This window comes from Primulina tabacum, chromosome 9, assembly GCF_025594145.1.
Source record: "Primulina tabacum isolate GXHZ01 chromosome 9, ASM2559414v2, whole genome shotgun sequence".
NCBI classification, from domain to species: Eukaryota; Viridiplantae; Streptophyta; class Magnoliopsida; order Lamiales; family Gesneriaceae; genus Primulina; species Primulina tabacum.
In genome coordinates, this window is record NC_134558.1 from 27,755,509 (window position 1) to 27,769,017 (window position 13,509).

Consider the following 13,509-nt stretch of genomic DNA (forward strand, 5'->3'; position numbering starts at 1 on the left):
GCGGTTCCAGAGGCAGCGCACCCGCGATGCTGCTATAGTAGGTTGAGCGCACCTGCGGTGTAAACCAGAGCGCCCCCGCGGTCGATGGCTCTGTATTTTGGATAGGGCTGCCGAGAGCAGACCGCACCTGCGGTCAAGAAGCCACCGCACCCGCGGTGCAACGTGTTTATTGAAAAATAAGACACTTGGCCTAACCATGCAATATAAGGTGTTGTGGCTTTCATTCCTAACAGCAGAACTCGAGAGAACCATTCAAAAAAACCTTTGAAAGCTTCAAATTCTTTGGTATCTTGATATTGTGCTTGTACAAGAATTAAGCATCTGATTTGTAATCCGACTTTAGTTCTGAGTTCCTATCGACGTAGGCTACAACTGGACGTAAGTTTTGTTACGTTTAAATACGATTTGAAATTATGATATTGTCAGAAAACATGAATCATATATGGTGTTTTTGATACAGTAGACATCGTATATTTGAAGTCAGATTAAAGAACAGACTGCTTATGTAATTGTTATGATTTTCGGAGTCGATTTGATTGAGATTCGATATCAGATTTATATTATCGTTGAAATTACGAGTTGTATTGATATTGATTATGAGCTCTGGTATTATATCTGTGATGTTGAGATTGACGGGGTTAGCGAGACTGTATTGTTATGCCGTCGAGACATCAGTTGATTTAGATTGATCAGATTCAGTAATGAATTCGATTGTATCGTGATATCGTGGATATGAATTAGATTGTATCTTGTTCCGATATTGATCAGATTGAGTATTGATCAGAACAGGTTTTGAACTGAGTTATATACTGATATTGTATTTATGCGATTGTCATTGCCAGACTGGGTATGGACAGAGTGGAATACCAGACTTCGTCTTCGTCAGACCAGGAAGACAAATGTATAATTCATGTTTTGTTTGGGGAAGACACAACTCAAATGAGATTCAATTTGAGTTTCCCAACAAAATCACATACTTGTTCTGTTTGTACTTTATATTGATTTATATATATGTACTGAGATAGGAGTGTCATTGGTAGATACGCCAATTTTCTAAACGTTCGGTGATATCGATGCTTCGGATCAGATTCACTCCGATTGTAGATTTCGATACAGACCAGACCGAAGTTTAAGAATAAAATGTAACGCCACCCCGATTGGGAGAGTAGGTGGGAGACATGTTACATCTTATTCACACCGGGATCCCTAGACTTAGATACGAGTCGAGTTAAAGAGTAAGAGTCAGATTGGTTTATCTGTATTCACTAATGTGTCATAATTACTGATTATGTGTTATGATTTGTATTAAACTGCATGACATGCATGTATACATGTTTTATACTGGGATTTATTCTCACCGGAGTATCCGGCTGTTGTCTTGTTTTGTATGTGTGCATGACAACAGGTGGGACAGGATCGGGGTCAAGAAGATGAGGAGAGAAGATGAGTTAGAGTGGTGATTCCGGACTTATTGTAGACTTGGTTTAATACTTGAAATTTAGTGGTTGAACCTTAGACTAGTTTGAATAATTGTTGTACATTATTTTACTTATATACTGAGATGTATATTAGTTACATTCCATTACGTTCCGCACTTGCATTTTAAAAAAAAAAGAAAAAATTTTTAGACCCTGTTTATCTTAATTGATAATTAAATCCCAAAGATGATTAAGAAGATGATTAGCGTCCGGGTCTCCACAACAGGTGGTATCAGAGCGATAGATCCTTTAGACTGAGATAGAAGAGAATGAGCGGGGTAGATTGAGTTCTTTTTCCTTGCATGTGATTGCTAGCATGAGATTTATTTTAATGTTGATTTACATTATGTATGCTAGCATGATACTATGATTTACTGCTTTGAAACACATGTTTACCTGATTATCCGATTTGAGTTGGTATTATGTATTATTGAGTATGAATCAGATCTGATTCATGATCAGCAGTAAGATGATCCGAGAAAGAATGGAACAGGTTTGTAGTATTTGGGTTACTAATGGTTTTGGTAATCAGATATACCTCTTAGAAGAATTCCAGAACGGGACAGTACTTCGGTTGAACAGATAGATATATCAGAAACTCCGATGGAAATACAGTTGAAGAAATTTCAGTCGTTTCAACCGCCGATTTTGAGGGATACTGAGATGTCTGAAGAGTGTCAGAATTGGTTAGATGATATAGAACTGTTGTTTGATTTGCTTAAGTATTTAGATGATCAGAGAATTAAATTGGTGCCCAACCAGTTACGAGAGGCTGCCAGAAGTTGGTGGATTACAATCAAAGGAATATTAGAACAACGTGGTACTGTGATCACGTGGGAAGTCTTTAAAGCCGAATTCTATCGAATATTTTTTTCAGTTTTGTACCGAGAAGATAAAAGAGCAGAGTTTGAGAATTTGAGACAAGGCCAACTGAATATTGAAGAATATGTTGCTAAATTCTCTACTCTACTGCGTTTTGTTCCTCAGATAGCTTGAAATGATGAAGCTGTAGCTGAGCAGTTCATCAAAGGATTGAATTCAGAGATAGTTGCATTGATAAATATGCAGCGACCTTACCATTTTGCTGATACTTTGAGTAGGGCAAAGAGAGCTGAGGTGAGTCTGATTCGACAACGAGAAAGGTTAGATGTGATTCAACTCCCGACACAGCAACTCCCTCTTAGATTTGATAAAGGCAGTACGAGTGGAAAGCAAGATTTGCTGAAAGCTCGAAAGAAACAGTTTAAGAAGTTAGGGAGCGGACTGAGTGGTTCGTCTAGCTCCAGTGGTTCCTAGCCCGAGTTATACTGGAGTATATTGCAGAACTTGCGGAGGGATACATCCCACAGAGCAATGCCAGGGAGTGACTGGTAGTTGCCATATTTGTAGACACCCGCGACAATTTGGTAGAGTTTGTCCTCAGAGAAGTTCCCGAAGATTTTAGGGAGCAGAAGACCGAGGAACAGACACAGGACACACCTGATGATATAGTGGCAGGTACTGTTCTTTTATGATTATATTGCATAGGTATTGATATATACTAATGCATTCCCTACGATTATCTTTGACTGAGTTGCATTGAGATATGCTGTATCTGTTGAGTCTGTTTGTACTGTAGTATTGATTCTCTTACTTTTTGGAAAAGAAAGATTGATATCAGAGATTTCTGTGAAATATTGTATACTACAGTAAGATGAGGATGAGGTCGAGTTAGATTATGATGTACTTGTGTTTTTGATTTGACCGCATTATTGATATTAATATGCTGAACAAGTACAGAATTATTGTAGATTCCTTCCAGAAAAATATAAGATTCAGACCAGATAGGGCTGATGAGTAGAAATTTCACGGATAAGGATTCTAGATCTAGAATTCCTTTGATATCTGTATTGTTTATGACTCGATTGATACAGAAAGGATCAGATGGTATCCTTATGTATTCAGTAGATGTACTGAAATCGAGCCTAGCATTGGCAGATTTGCCGGTGATGTACGAGTTGGCTGATGTTTGCCAGATAAGATTCCAGATTTGTTTTGTATTAGGAAGATAGATTTCAGAATTGAATTGATACCAGGTACTGTTTGTGTTTTAGAATTCAGTACAGAATGATATTGAATGTGCAGAATGTCACTGAATGAAGTGAAAGAATTGAAAGATCAGTAGAAGAGTACGGACCAGGAGTTACATTTGATTTAGTGTTTCTCGGTGGCATATTTCAGTATGTTCAGAGATATTCTGATGATTTCATGCTCGTTGTATCTATGACATTTTGATATATTTGCAGCATCTGATTGATTGAATTGAATATCTGAAGATTGTATTGAATACTCTGAGAACTGTGATTATTGTATACAGAAATTATTCAGATAAGAATCTTGCTTAAAAACAGATTGTAGTCAGAATAAGCGATATCTGAAGTCAATATACCGATTGATTTTGACACAGTTGAGATTGTGATCAGTGACTGAGAACGATACCGATATCAGAAAGATCAGAAATTTCAGAATGTCAGAAATTTATTTTGGTCTGAGTTGGCAGATTATCTTATACGATTGTTGTTTTGGATCTGCTTGATTATTGTTATTGTTCTAAAACAATATTTGAGACAGCTTATATTGTTTGAGGGCATATTATATTTGCAGATGATATATAGCATTCGATCAGAACGACATGAAGACGTGATTGATTAGTCAGAATTGACGATATTGCCAGAAATTGTCGTTTTATGAGTTTATTGAACTCACTATATCAGTATAGATTAGTGATATTGTGAATCTGATTTGATAGTATTGTTATTCTGAGTCAGTGTTTGATACAGATTATTCAAACCGAATCAGAGCTGAATTCGAGAATTTCGGCAGTTCAGAGATTTAACCAGAATGTTCAGAACTTAATCTCGATAATCAGAACAGAGCATCGATCAGAGTGACAGATATGTGATTTTTACTGTATGAGAATGATTATCATATGATGTCAAATGTGTCAGATTTGCACGACAGAATTTGATATCGATAGTCAGAACCGAATACCAGATAGGTATTTTTTTAATTTATATTATTAACTGATTTGTTGGTACCAAATAGTTCGAATCTGAAATGACAGATAGTGTCAGAAACACAACGTAATGGATTCAGTTTTCATTTTGGTGACTGAGAATGTATGATATTCGAACAGATAGTTTTGACATAGACAGATTAAATCAGTTGTTACAGAATTTGTACTGAAATGTTGGCAGAATTTGTACTGAAATGTCTGAATCGCCAATAAATGAAGATAGAAAGATAGAAATCAGAAGAGTTATTACAGAATTTATATAATTCAGACTAGACTATGGGGAGTATATTTCGATGAATTTCGTAATGAGACCACGGCAATACTTTCCAGATTGTGATATGATATGATTGTGATTGACAGATTGTTCAATCTATATCTATTAGTTTGTACAAGATGACGTACAAACATGACCAGATGACAAAGATCGATGTCAAAGAAATGGTCAGATTGATCAGAATGTTGAAATAGATTATGTCTGATTGTGAATTTTGATTGAGTTTGTAATTGTGGCAGAACATACCATGAACTCATTCAATATTATCCACCGACTGACAGATAGCCAGAGTGTACTATACGGATATTGAGAGATATCCAGAGAGTTGCAGTGCTGGATGCTAGCACCAGTTGATATGACATATTGTCGCTGTGTGAATTATTGTACGATAATAGTTATCAGATAACCAGATGGATAATGAAATAATTACAGACGATACGTTGTACAGTAAGTACTGCAAATTTCTTTGGTATAAGAATAATATCTCAGAGATACCTGAGATAGGATCTGATATGGTCAGAGATATGACAGAGAAAATGTAGCTAATTCAGAAAAGAATGAAGATAGCTCAGACCAGACAGACTTAATATGCCGACGTCGGATGGTGACGATTGGTATTTGGGGCCGAGGATTTAATATATCCTTGACTGGGATAAACAGATTTGATAACAGCTGATGATATTCATTTGGTATGAGCTGTTGATTAGTATATACGGATGTTGTATAGCCAGTATTGTGAGATTGATTCTGTCATAGTTATTTCGAAGGGTATTATGATATTATGCTCTTGAGTTATTATTCCAATCTAGAATCACAGATCCGTACAAGAAAGATATTTCAGAATGAAGAATATTATATTATTGAAAATACAGTAAGTTGACAGGGCCTCAAAGAGACTATCTGAAAGACAGAATTTGTCATGAGATTAAGATTTCAAAATGGATTCATTGAGATGAGTTTCTGATTTAAACTCTGTTATATATTTCTTCTGATATAGTGCTTTTCATATATGAGTTGATAGATTGTTTGCGATTTCGAGGACGAAATCATTTCTTAGAGGGGAAGAAATGTAAGGCTTGAGATTTATTAGTCTTCATTGATGTGATATTCGGAAGATATGTGTATGCATGACATGTAATGAGAGGCACTAAATGAGATTATGAAGTGTTGCATGAGATATAGACCGCACCCGCGCCTAAAGAAGGACTGCACCCGCGGTGCATGGACAGAAAGTTGAATAGAATTACAGTAGCAACACCGCACCCGCGGTTCCAGAGGCAGCGCACCCGCGGTGCTGCTATAGTAGGTTGAGCGCACCTGCGGTGTAAACCAGAGCGCCCCCGCGGTCGATGGCTCTGTATTTTGGATAGGGCTGCCGAGAGCAGACCGCACCTGCGGTCAAGAAGCCACCGCACCCGCGGTGCAACGTGTTTATTGAAAAATAAGACACTTGGCCTAACCATGCAATATAAGGTGTTGTGGCTTTCATTCCTAACAGCAGAACTCGAGAGAACCATTCAAAAAAACCTTTGAAAGCTTCAAATTCTTTGGTATCTTGATATTGTGCTTGTACAAGAATTAAGCATCCGATTTGTAATCCGACTTTAGTTCTGAGTTCCTATCGACGTAGGCTACAACTGGACGTAAGTTTTGTTACGTTTAAATACGATTTGAAATTATGATATTGTCAGAAAACATGAATCATATATGGTGTTTTTGATACAGTAGACATCGTATATTTGAAGTCAGATTAAAGAACAGACTGCTTATGTAATTGTTATGATTTTCGGAGTCGATTTGATTAAGATTCGATATCAGATTTATATTATCGTTGAAATTACGAGTTGTATTGATATTGATTATGAGCTCTGGTATTATATCTGTGATGTTGAGATTGACGGGGTTAGCGAGACTGTATTGTTATGTCGTCGAGACATCAGTTGATTTAGATTGATCAGATTCAGTAATGAATTCGATTGTATCGTGATATCGTGGATATGAATTAGATTGTATCTTGTTCCTATATTGATCAGATTGAGTATTGATCAGAACAGGTTTTGAACTGAGTTATATACTGATATTGTATTTATGCGATTGTCATTGCCAGACTGGGTATGGACAGAGTGGAATACCAGACTTCGTCTTCGTCAGACCAGGAAGACAAAGGTATAATTCATGTTTTGTTTGGGGAAGACACAACTCAAATGAGATTCAATTTGAGTTTCCCAACAAAATCACATACTTGTTCTGTTTGTACTTTATATTGATTTATATATATGTACTGAGATAGGAGTGTCATTGGTAGATACGCCAATTTTCTAAACGTTCGGTGATATCGATGCTTCGGATCAGATTCACTCCGATTGTAGATTTCGATACAGACCAGACCGAAGTTTAAGAATAAAATGTAACGCCACCCCGATTGGGAGAGTAGGTGGGAGACCTGTTACATCTTATTCACACCGGGATCCCTAGACTTAGATACGAGTCGAGTTAAAGAGTAAGAGTCAAATTGGTTTATCTGTATCCACTAATGTGTCATAATTACTGATTATGTGTTGTGATTTGTATTAAACTGCATGACATGCATGTATACATGTTTTATACTGGGATTTATTCTCACCGGAGTATCCGGCTGTTGTCTTGTTTTGTATGTGTGCATGACAACAGGTGGGACATGATCGGGGTCAAGAAGATGAGGAGAGAAGATGAGTTAGAGTGGTGATTCCGGACTTATTGTAGACTTGGTTTAATACTTGAAATTTAGTGGTTGAACCTTAGACTAGTTTGAATAATTGTTGTACATTATTGTACTTATATACTGAGATGGATATTAGTTAATTCCATTACGTTCCGCACTTACATTTAAAAAAAAAAGAAAAAATTTTTAGACCATGTTTATCTTAATTGATAATTAAATCCCAAAGATGATTAAGAAGATGATTAGCGTCCGGGTCCCCACACAAAGGATGGTGGTAACACCTTCCTTTTGAAGTTCTCTAACTAGAACTTGGTTGTTATTCTATGATTTGAATTCTTGTTCGAATATCCTTTAATATTCCAAGAATTTCTTCTTAGTTTTCAAGGATTTTCTCCACATTTTGTGGTACATAATACATCATATTGCCATAATTTTGTACCGTCTTTTGAATTTCTCTAAGATCTCCCGAGAGTTTAGAGGAATCTGGTACTATTTCTAAGAACCTGTTATTTTGAATCATAATTTTACCTTAAGATTCTGATAGGTTCCTTCTTGATATCTAACATTGGTTAGATCTTCCTATTTCAAATATTCTAGAGTTCTTGAATAAATCCTGTAAATAGTTAATATCGAACCTGGGTTTGGATTCATGTTAATTGAGAAAATTATCCTGCTCAAACATTTAATTACTTTATAATAATAAATTTGTATGTTTGAAATAATGTACCTCGGTTCTGATACCATTTAAGTTCAGTACCCCAACTCAGAGCTACGACTTTCGGATAAATAGATGAGGGATCCAATGATCAATCATAGGGTGACACACTTAAGGGTACCTATCAGCTTGCTAACCTCAAACTCTGTAGAAGAGCCTAGGTCATCGCCTACGGAGAGTTGCGCTTCGTGTCAGATCACACGATAGAAGCTCAGGGCTTTTTATAAGCTCTGATACCATTTACGGCCCAAAAAATCAACCATTTGAAATTATCACATGTGAGGACAAACAAGGGTATTTTTGTCTTTTTGAATGTTTTTTAGGTAGTGGAAACAAAGTTTTTTAGTGTAGGTCGTAGATTTAAATTTTTATTGGGTTTGGGTATTTTTCACCAATTTACCCTTAGAAAAAAAAATACAAAAATAATTTTCTTGAAGAATTTGTATTTAGTAATTGACTAAAAATATTTTTACATTTAGCAAGGAAACAAAATTATTTTATAAAATCAAGAAATAAATTTTTTTTGGCTTGTGTTTGCTAGCTTATATTTTTGTTGCTTTTCTTTTCCTTCACTATTCACCACCCCACGCCCCACCCCACCCCACAAAACAACGCACACTCCTCTTGGGGTTTTCCTCCATTGCAAACCAAGCTTCCCTTTCCAACTTTACTGATGTGAATCTCACCTCATTCACACAACCCCACCTACCATTTCACCCAACTCTCTCTTTATTACACATGCCTTCAATTTCTTTTATTCTTTCAAATCTGTTCGCCTTTGTAAAGATTACTTTTTTGTCTGGCATTGTTTTGAGAAACATTGAGTTGTCATTCACCTGATTTTTACAATTTCTTGGGATTTTTGTATGGCTAACAGCTGGCCATACCACCCTTCTACTTGTGGAATACGCCTCCTCTTTAGCTTCAGCTTCTGAAATCCCTCTTCGGTTACTGTTGGTTTCGTTTTTATCTTTGGTGGGTTTCCCGCATTTCATCTCTGTGTTGCCATATCTATGCTCATTGAACATCTGTTGCTGATAAGAAGGGCCCCTTGTTTGCCTCTTTCTATTTGGGTTCTCGAAGAAGTAGATCTATGGGGTTGAGTGCAGATCAATAGGAAAGGTGAGATCTTTCTTTCTTTTTATATTATGCCTCTTTATCTTTCTTTTTCTTGGATCATACGCCACACTTTACTTTATTTGTCTTTTACACATGCCTAATCTATTCAGATTTGGGGTTTGATTTAGTCATGTGGGTTCGTGGGTATCTGTTTGTAATGGATTTCTTTTATGATAATAGTGGCATATCGGTCTCGAGTCTTGATATCTCTCTGAAACTTGATGCTTAATGATATTTTCATCCTTTTTCTTTGGAAACTCTGGAACAAAGTATGTTAAACTATCTTGCAATGCTTACCGTTGAATTATTGTTCTAGTTTCCTTGTCTTGCCATGAATTTGTTGAGTCTAGCAGTAGTTATATATTAAGATAGATAATTACTATGCTGATGCCAGGATGTTGAGTGTTAAATTAGATATAAAATCTGTCACTGTGTCTCCTTATAATAAATGGGTATAGTATATCATTTTGATGCTTCTTTGGTTATGTGGCTTATATCTTGGATCCAGGATTCAGTGGATTAGTGAACAAAGCACAATTTGTCTCTCGTATCCAATTTAGGAAAATGACGTCAGAAAGTTTGAACTCTGAGCTGTCGAAGAAATATGGTTCTCTGAAACTGTGGGTTTTGATAGGAATATGCGTTGGCGCTTTTATAGTTCTAATCCTTGGCATCTTATCTATATGGGTCATGTTTCGGAGAAAATCTCAAAGAAAAGGGGACAATAATTCTCTCTCACAAATCCCTTTTATTTCGAAAGACATACGGGTTGATAGAGTGGGGGAACAAAGTATGCGTGATCATCATGATTGTGTATCCTTAACGGTGAATGATAAATCAAGTGATAAGAACTCAGAAAAGATGCTAGTTTATTTGGGAAGAAGTAAATCAAGTGATGTTGATAACATCAGCCAGTGTAGTTCCATGTATCATCATGAAAGAGCATATAGTTCTCAGTCCGGAGAGGAAGGAAGTTCTGGGAATGCCATTAAACAATCTTTATCACCATATGGACTTGCAATGGCATCTCCTTTAGTTGGTTTGCCGGAAGCATCTCATCTTGGGTGGGGCCATTGGTTCACACTTAGAGATCTTGAAAGTGCGACAAACCGCTTCTCTGCGGAGTATGTTATTGGGGAAGGTGGTTATGGGGTTGTTTATCGAGGAAGATTGGTCAATGGGACGGAGGTAGCAGTCAAGAAACTTCTTAACAATCTGTGAGTATGACATGCTTCCAACTTAACTGAAAATTTGAACATTTGATCGCAAAGCTTCCATCGTTACCATGTTTGAATACCAAATTGTGTTGCAGGGGCCAAGCGGAGAAAGAATTTAGAGTTGAAGTAGAAGCCATTGGCCATGTTCGACATAAGAATCTTGTACGGCTTCTTGGCTACTGTGTAGAAGGGGTTCACAGGTTAGTTTTCTTTGTGGCATAGATTTTTTATCCCCTTTTTACGGTCGGGCTTTGTCTTATTTAGTTGAGATGTTTCTTCTCTGTAGGATGCTTGTGTATGAGTATGTCAATAATGGCAACTTGGAACAATGGCTTCATGGGGCTATGAGACAACAAGGTACACTCACTTGGGAGGACCGAATGAAGGTTATGCTCTGTACTGCAACAGCGTAAGTAGACCATCTGGACTTTAAAACAATTACTAATCTGTTAAATTTGTTATGCTTTCAACTTGGATTATGCTAACGTGAATCTCATTGGTGACTTCTATGTCGTTACAAAACTACATGGAATGAAGAAGAATCATCCACCTGATAAATATCAACTCATGTTGCTTTTTCAGGCTTGCTTATTTACATGAAGCTATTGAACCAAAAGTTATTCACCGTGACATAAAATCTAGCAATATCTTGATCGATGATCAATTCAATGCTAAGATTTCTGACTTTGGATTGGCTAAGTTGTTGGGATCTGGGGAAAGCCACGTAACAACAAGAGTGATGGGAACATTCGGGTATACACACTACTTAGTTTTTTTTAATTTGATTTCTATTTTCTAATTATATTTCCCATGGATTTACCATAAAAACTGAACTTTTGAATTTTAGCTACGTTGCTCCAGAATATGCAAATAGTGGCTTGTTGAATGAAAAGAGCGATGTTTATAGTTTCGGTGTTCTGCTACTGGAAACTGTTACAGGAAGAGATCCAGTGGATTACGGACGTCCCGCAAATGAGGTAATTAATCTACATCAGTTTTCATTTGTTGAGATACTAAGTATGTTTGTTAATAAGTTCCGTATGTCTATGTCACAGGTTAATCTTGTTGAATGGCTTAAAATGATGGTAGGGAGCAGGAGAGCAGAGGAAGTTGTGGACTCTAGTCTTGAACCAGGGCCCTCGGTACGTGCCTTGAAACGTACACTTCTTGTTGCTCTGAGGTGTGTTGATCCAGATTCGGAGAAACGGCCCAAAATGAGCCAGGTTGCGCGGATGCTTGAAGCGGATGAGTTCCCTTACCGTGAGGTGAGTTTTATCCACGATTTTTGATTCATGTCAAAGAGTAAAGATCGCAAAATTAATCTGAAACTTATTCTTACCTTCACCGAAATTGTGGTCCCCTGAAATCCTAACCATCTATGTGAAACCTTCCAATTTTTGCCACTTGCAGGATCGAAGAAATAAGAAAAGCAGAACAACTAGCATGGACGTTGAATCCATGAAAGATGGTTGCGATTCATCTAACACAGAAAGGAAGGTAGAAAAGTCAGAGCCACGCATCTGAGCCTACCAATGGATAGAACTGACAAACTGATGCAATTCAATGTTCTCACCAATTTGATTTTAGAGCTTTGTGACTATGATATTCACATTTTTGGTAAACTTAGATCTCAGTCTGTTTACAAAGATTGAAATCTTGAGAAATTGATAGCTCTCTTGTCATCTCACTAGTGATGAAAATGCTTTAGAGGGTGGGAAGGGAGCTTGTACAGGTGTTTGGTCGATCAATGGACCTTTTTCATCAACATTATGATCATCATCAGTTCGTGTTTACGCTACATGTTATATGAGTTTTTCTTGTCTGTCGTCATACAAAAAGTATCTTTTTCACAGTTAATTACCCATGAAGTACACTCAGGGGAGTAGTACCCTAGAGTGTAGGTAATCTTTTAGCAATATATGTATGATGAAATGTGTCATATAACAGAAAATATGAGATTCATGGGCTATTGGACAGCAGTGCTGAATGATCGTTTCGTAGTTAACTTGAATACATTACTATCCTTCGAAGCCCCCTTAAAAAGACCATACCACTTGGCAACCTTCCCCATTTTCATCTGTTATGTTCCCTTTAGTATCTATACATGTTGGTTCCCTTGTAGGAAACTCGATCATTATGTTGGGACGTCGAATTCTCGCATCTAAGACGCTGCAGAAGTTTAAAATTTTTATGTCTCAACAATCGAGACGGTGTTTGGGCGTCGTGTGTCTAAAACCTTTCATGGGGCGATTAGAATTATACATTCGCATATAAAACGCTGGATTCCAAACTAATCTGGGTTTTAAGCGGAGATAACCTCTCTTGTAATCCCTTATGATGAAAGTCGCCTTTGATGACCCTCAATGGAGTCGATAAACAGATCAAAGTGCATGCTAGTACGTATAGCTTTTACATCGTCCCGGGTCAAAGGACTAATGGTGTACACTATAACTGCGGACTATTCCACTCGATAAATGAAAACACTTGGACAGTCCGATGGAGGTTTTTCAGTGTATCATCATATGATCACTCATCCGTGTGAATGGACATCTACATGTCCTTGCCAATGAAATATAGCGTTTACATAACAGATGCTAGTCTCGATCTCAAGCGACTTTTATCCTTGTTTAAGGCAGTTAATTCAACTAGGAACCTGTTTAGAATATACGGTACACTTTTTAATGAGTTTCATGATCTTACATTGAGAGACAGACGTCATGGTACCTATTGTATATTCAAGAACTTTAACTATGCAGCTTGCATGGACATACATATAAAATATAATTGAATAAAATCGTAAATATTATTAAATTAACTATTGTTTTAAATTAAAGTCAATAAAAGTTCAAGTCACAAGTTGACTTGCTAGACATCTACTCTAACACACTAGTAAGTTGTACTGTGGTCATAACCAAGCGAACCGGGCTTGGTGTCGATTCGGGAAGAATAT

The 13,509-nt window shown here is 37.0% G+C and overlaps 1 protein-coding gene across 1 annotated transcript; it reads left to right on the forward strand.

Moving 5' to 3' along the window:
* The first annotated feature begins 8,817 nt into the window (after window positions 1–8,817).
* Window positions 8,818–12,324, forward strand: LOC142555083 (putative receptor-like protein kinase At2g42960). Its single transcript, XM_075665746.1, has 8 exons — window positions 8,818–9,345; window positions 9,851–10,559; window positions 10,655–10,759; window positions 10,846–10,968; window positions 11,142–11,312; window positions 11,407–11,536; window positions 11,615–11,824; window positions 11,970–12,324. The coding sequence occupies exons 2-8, from the start codon at window positions 9,907–9,909 to the stop codon at window positions 12,081–12,083; spliced, it is 1,506 nt and encodes a 501-aa protein (XP_075521861.1). The 5' UTR covers window positions 8,818–9,345; window positions 9,851–9,906; the 3' UTR covers window positions 12,084–12,324.
* The last annotated feature ends 1,185 nt before the right edge of the window (window positions 12,325–13,509 follow it).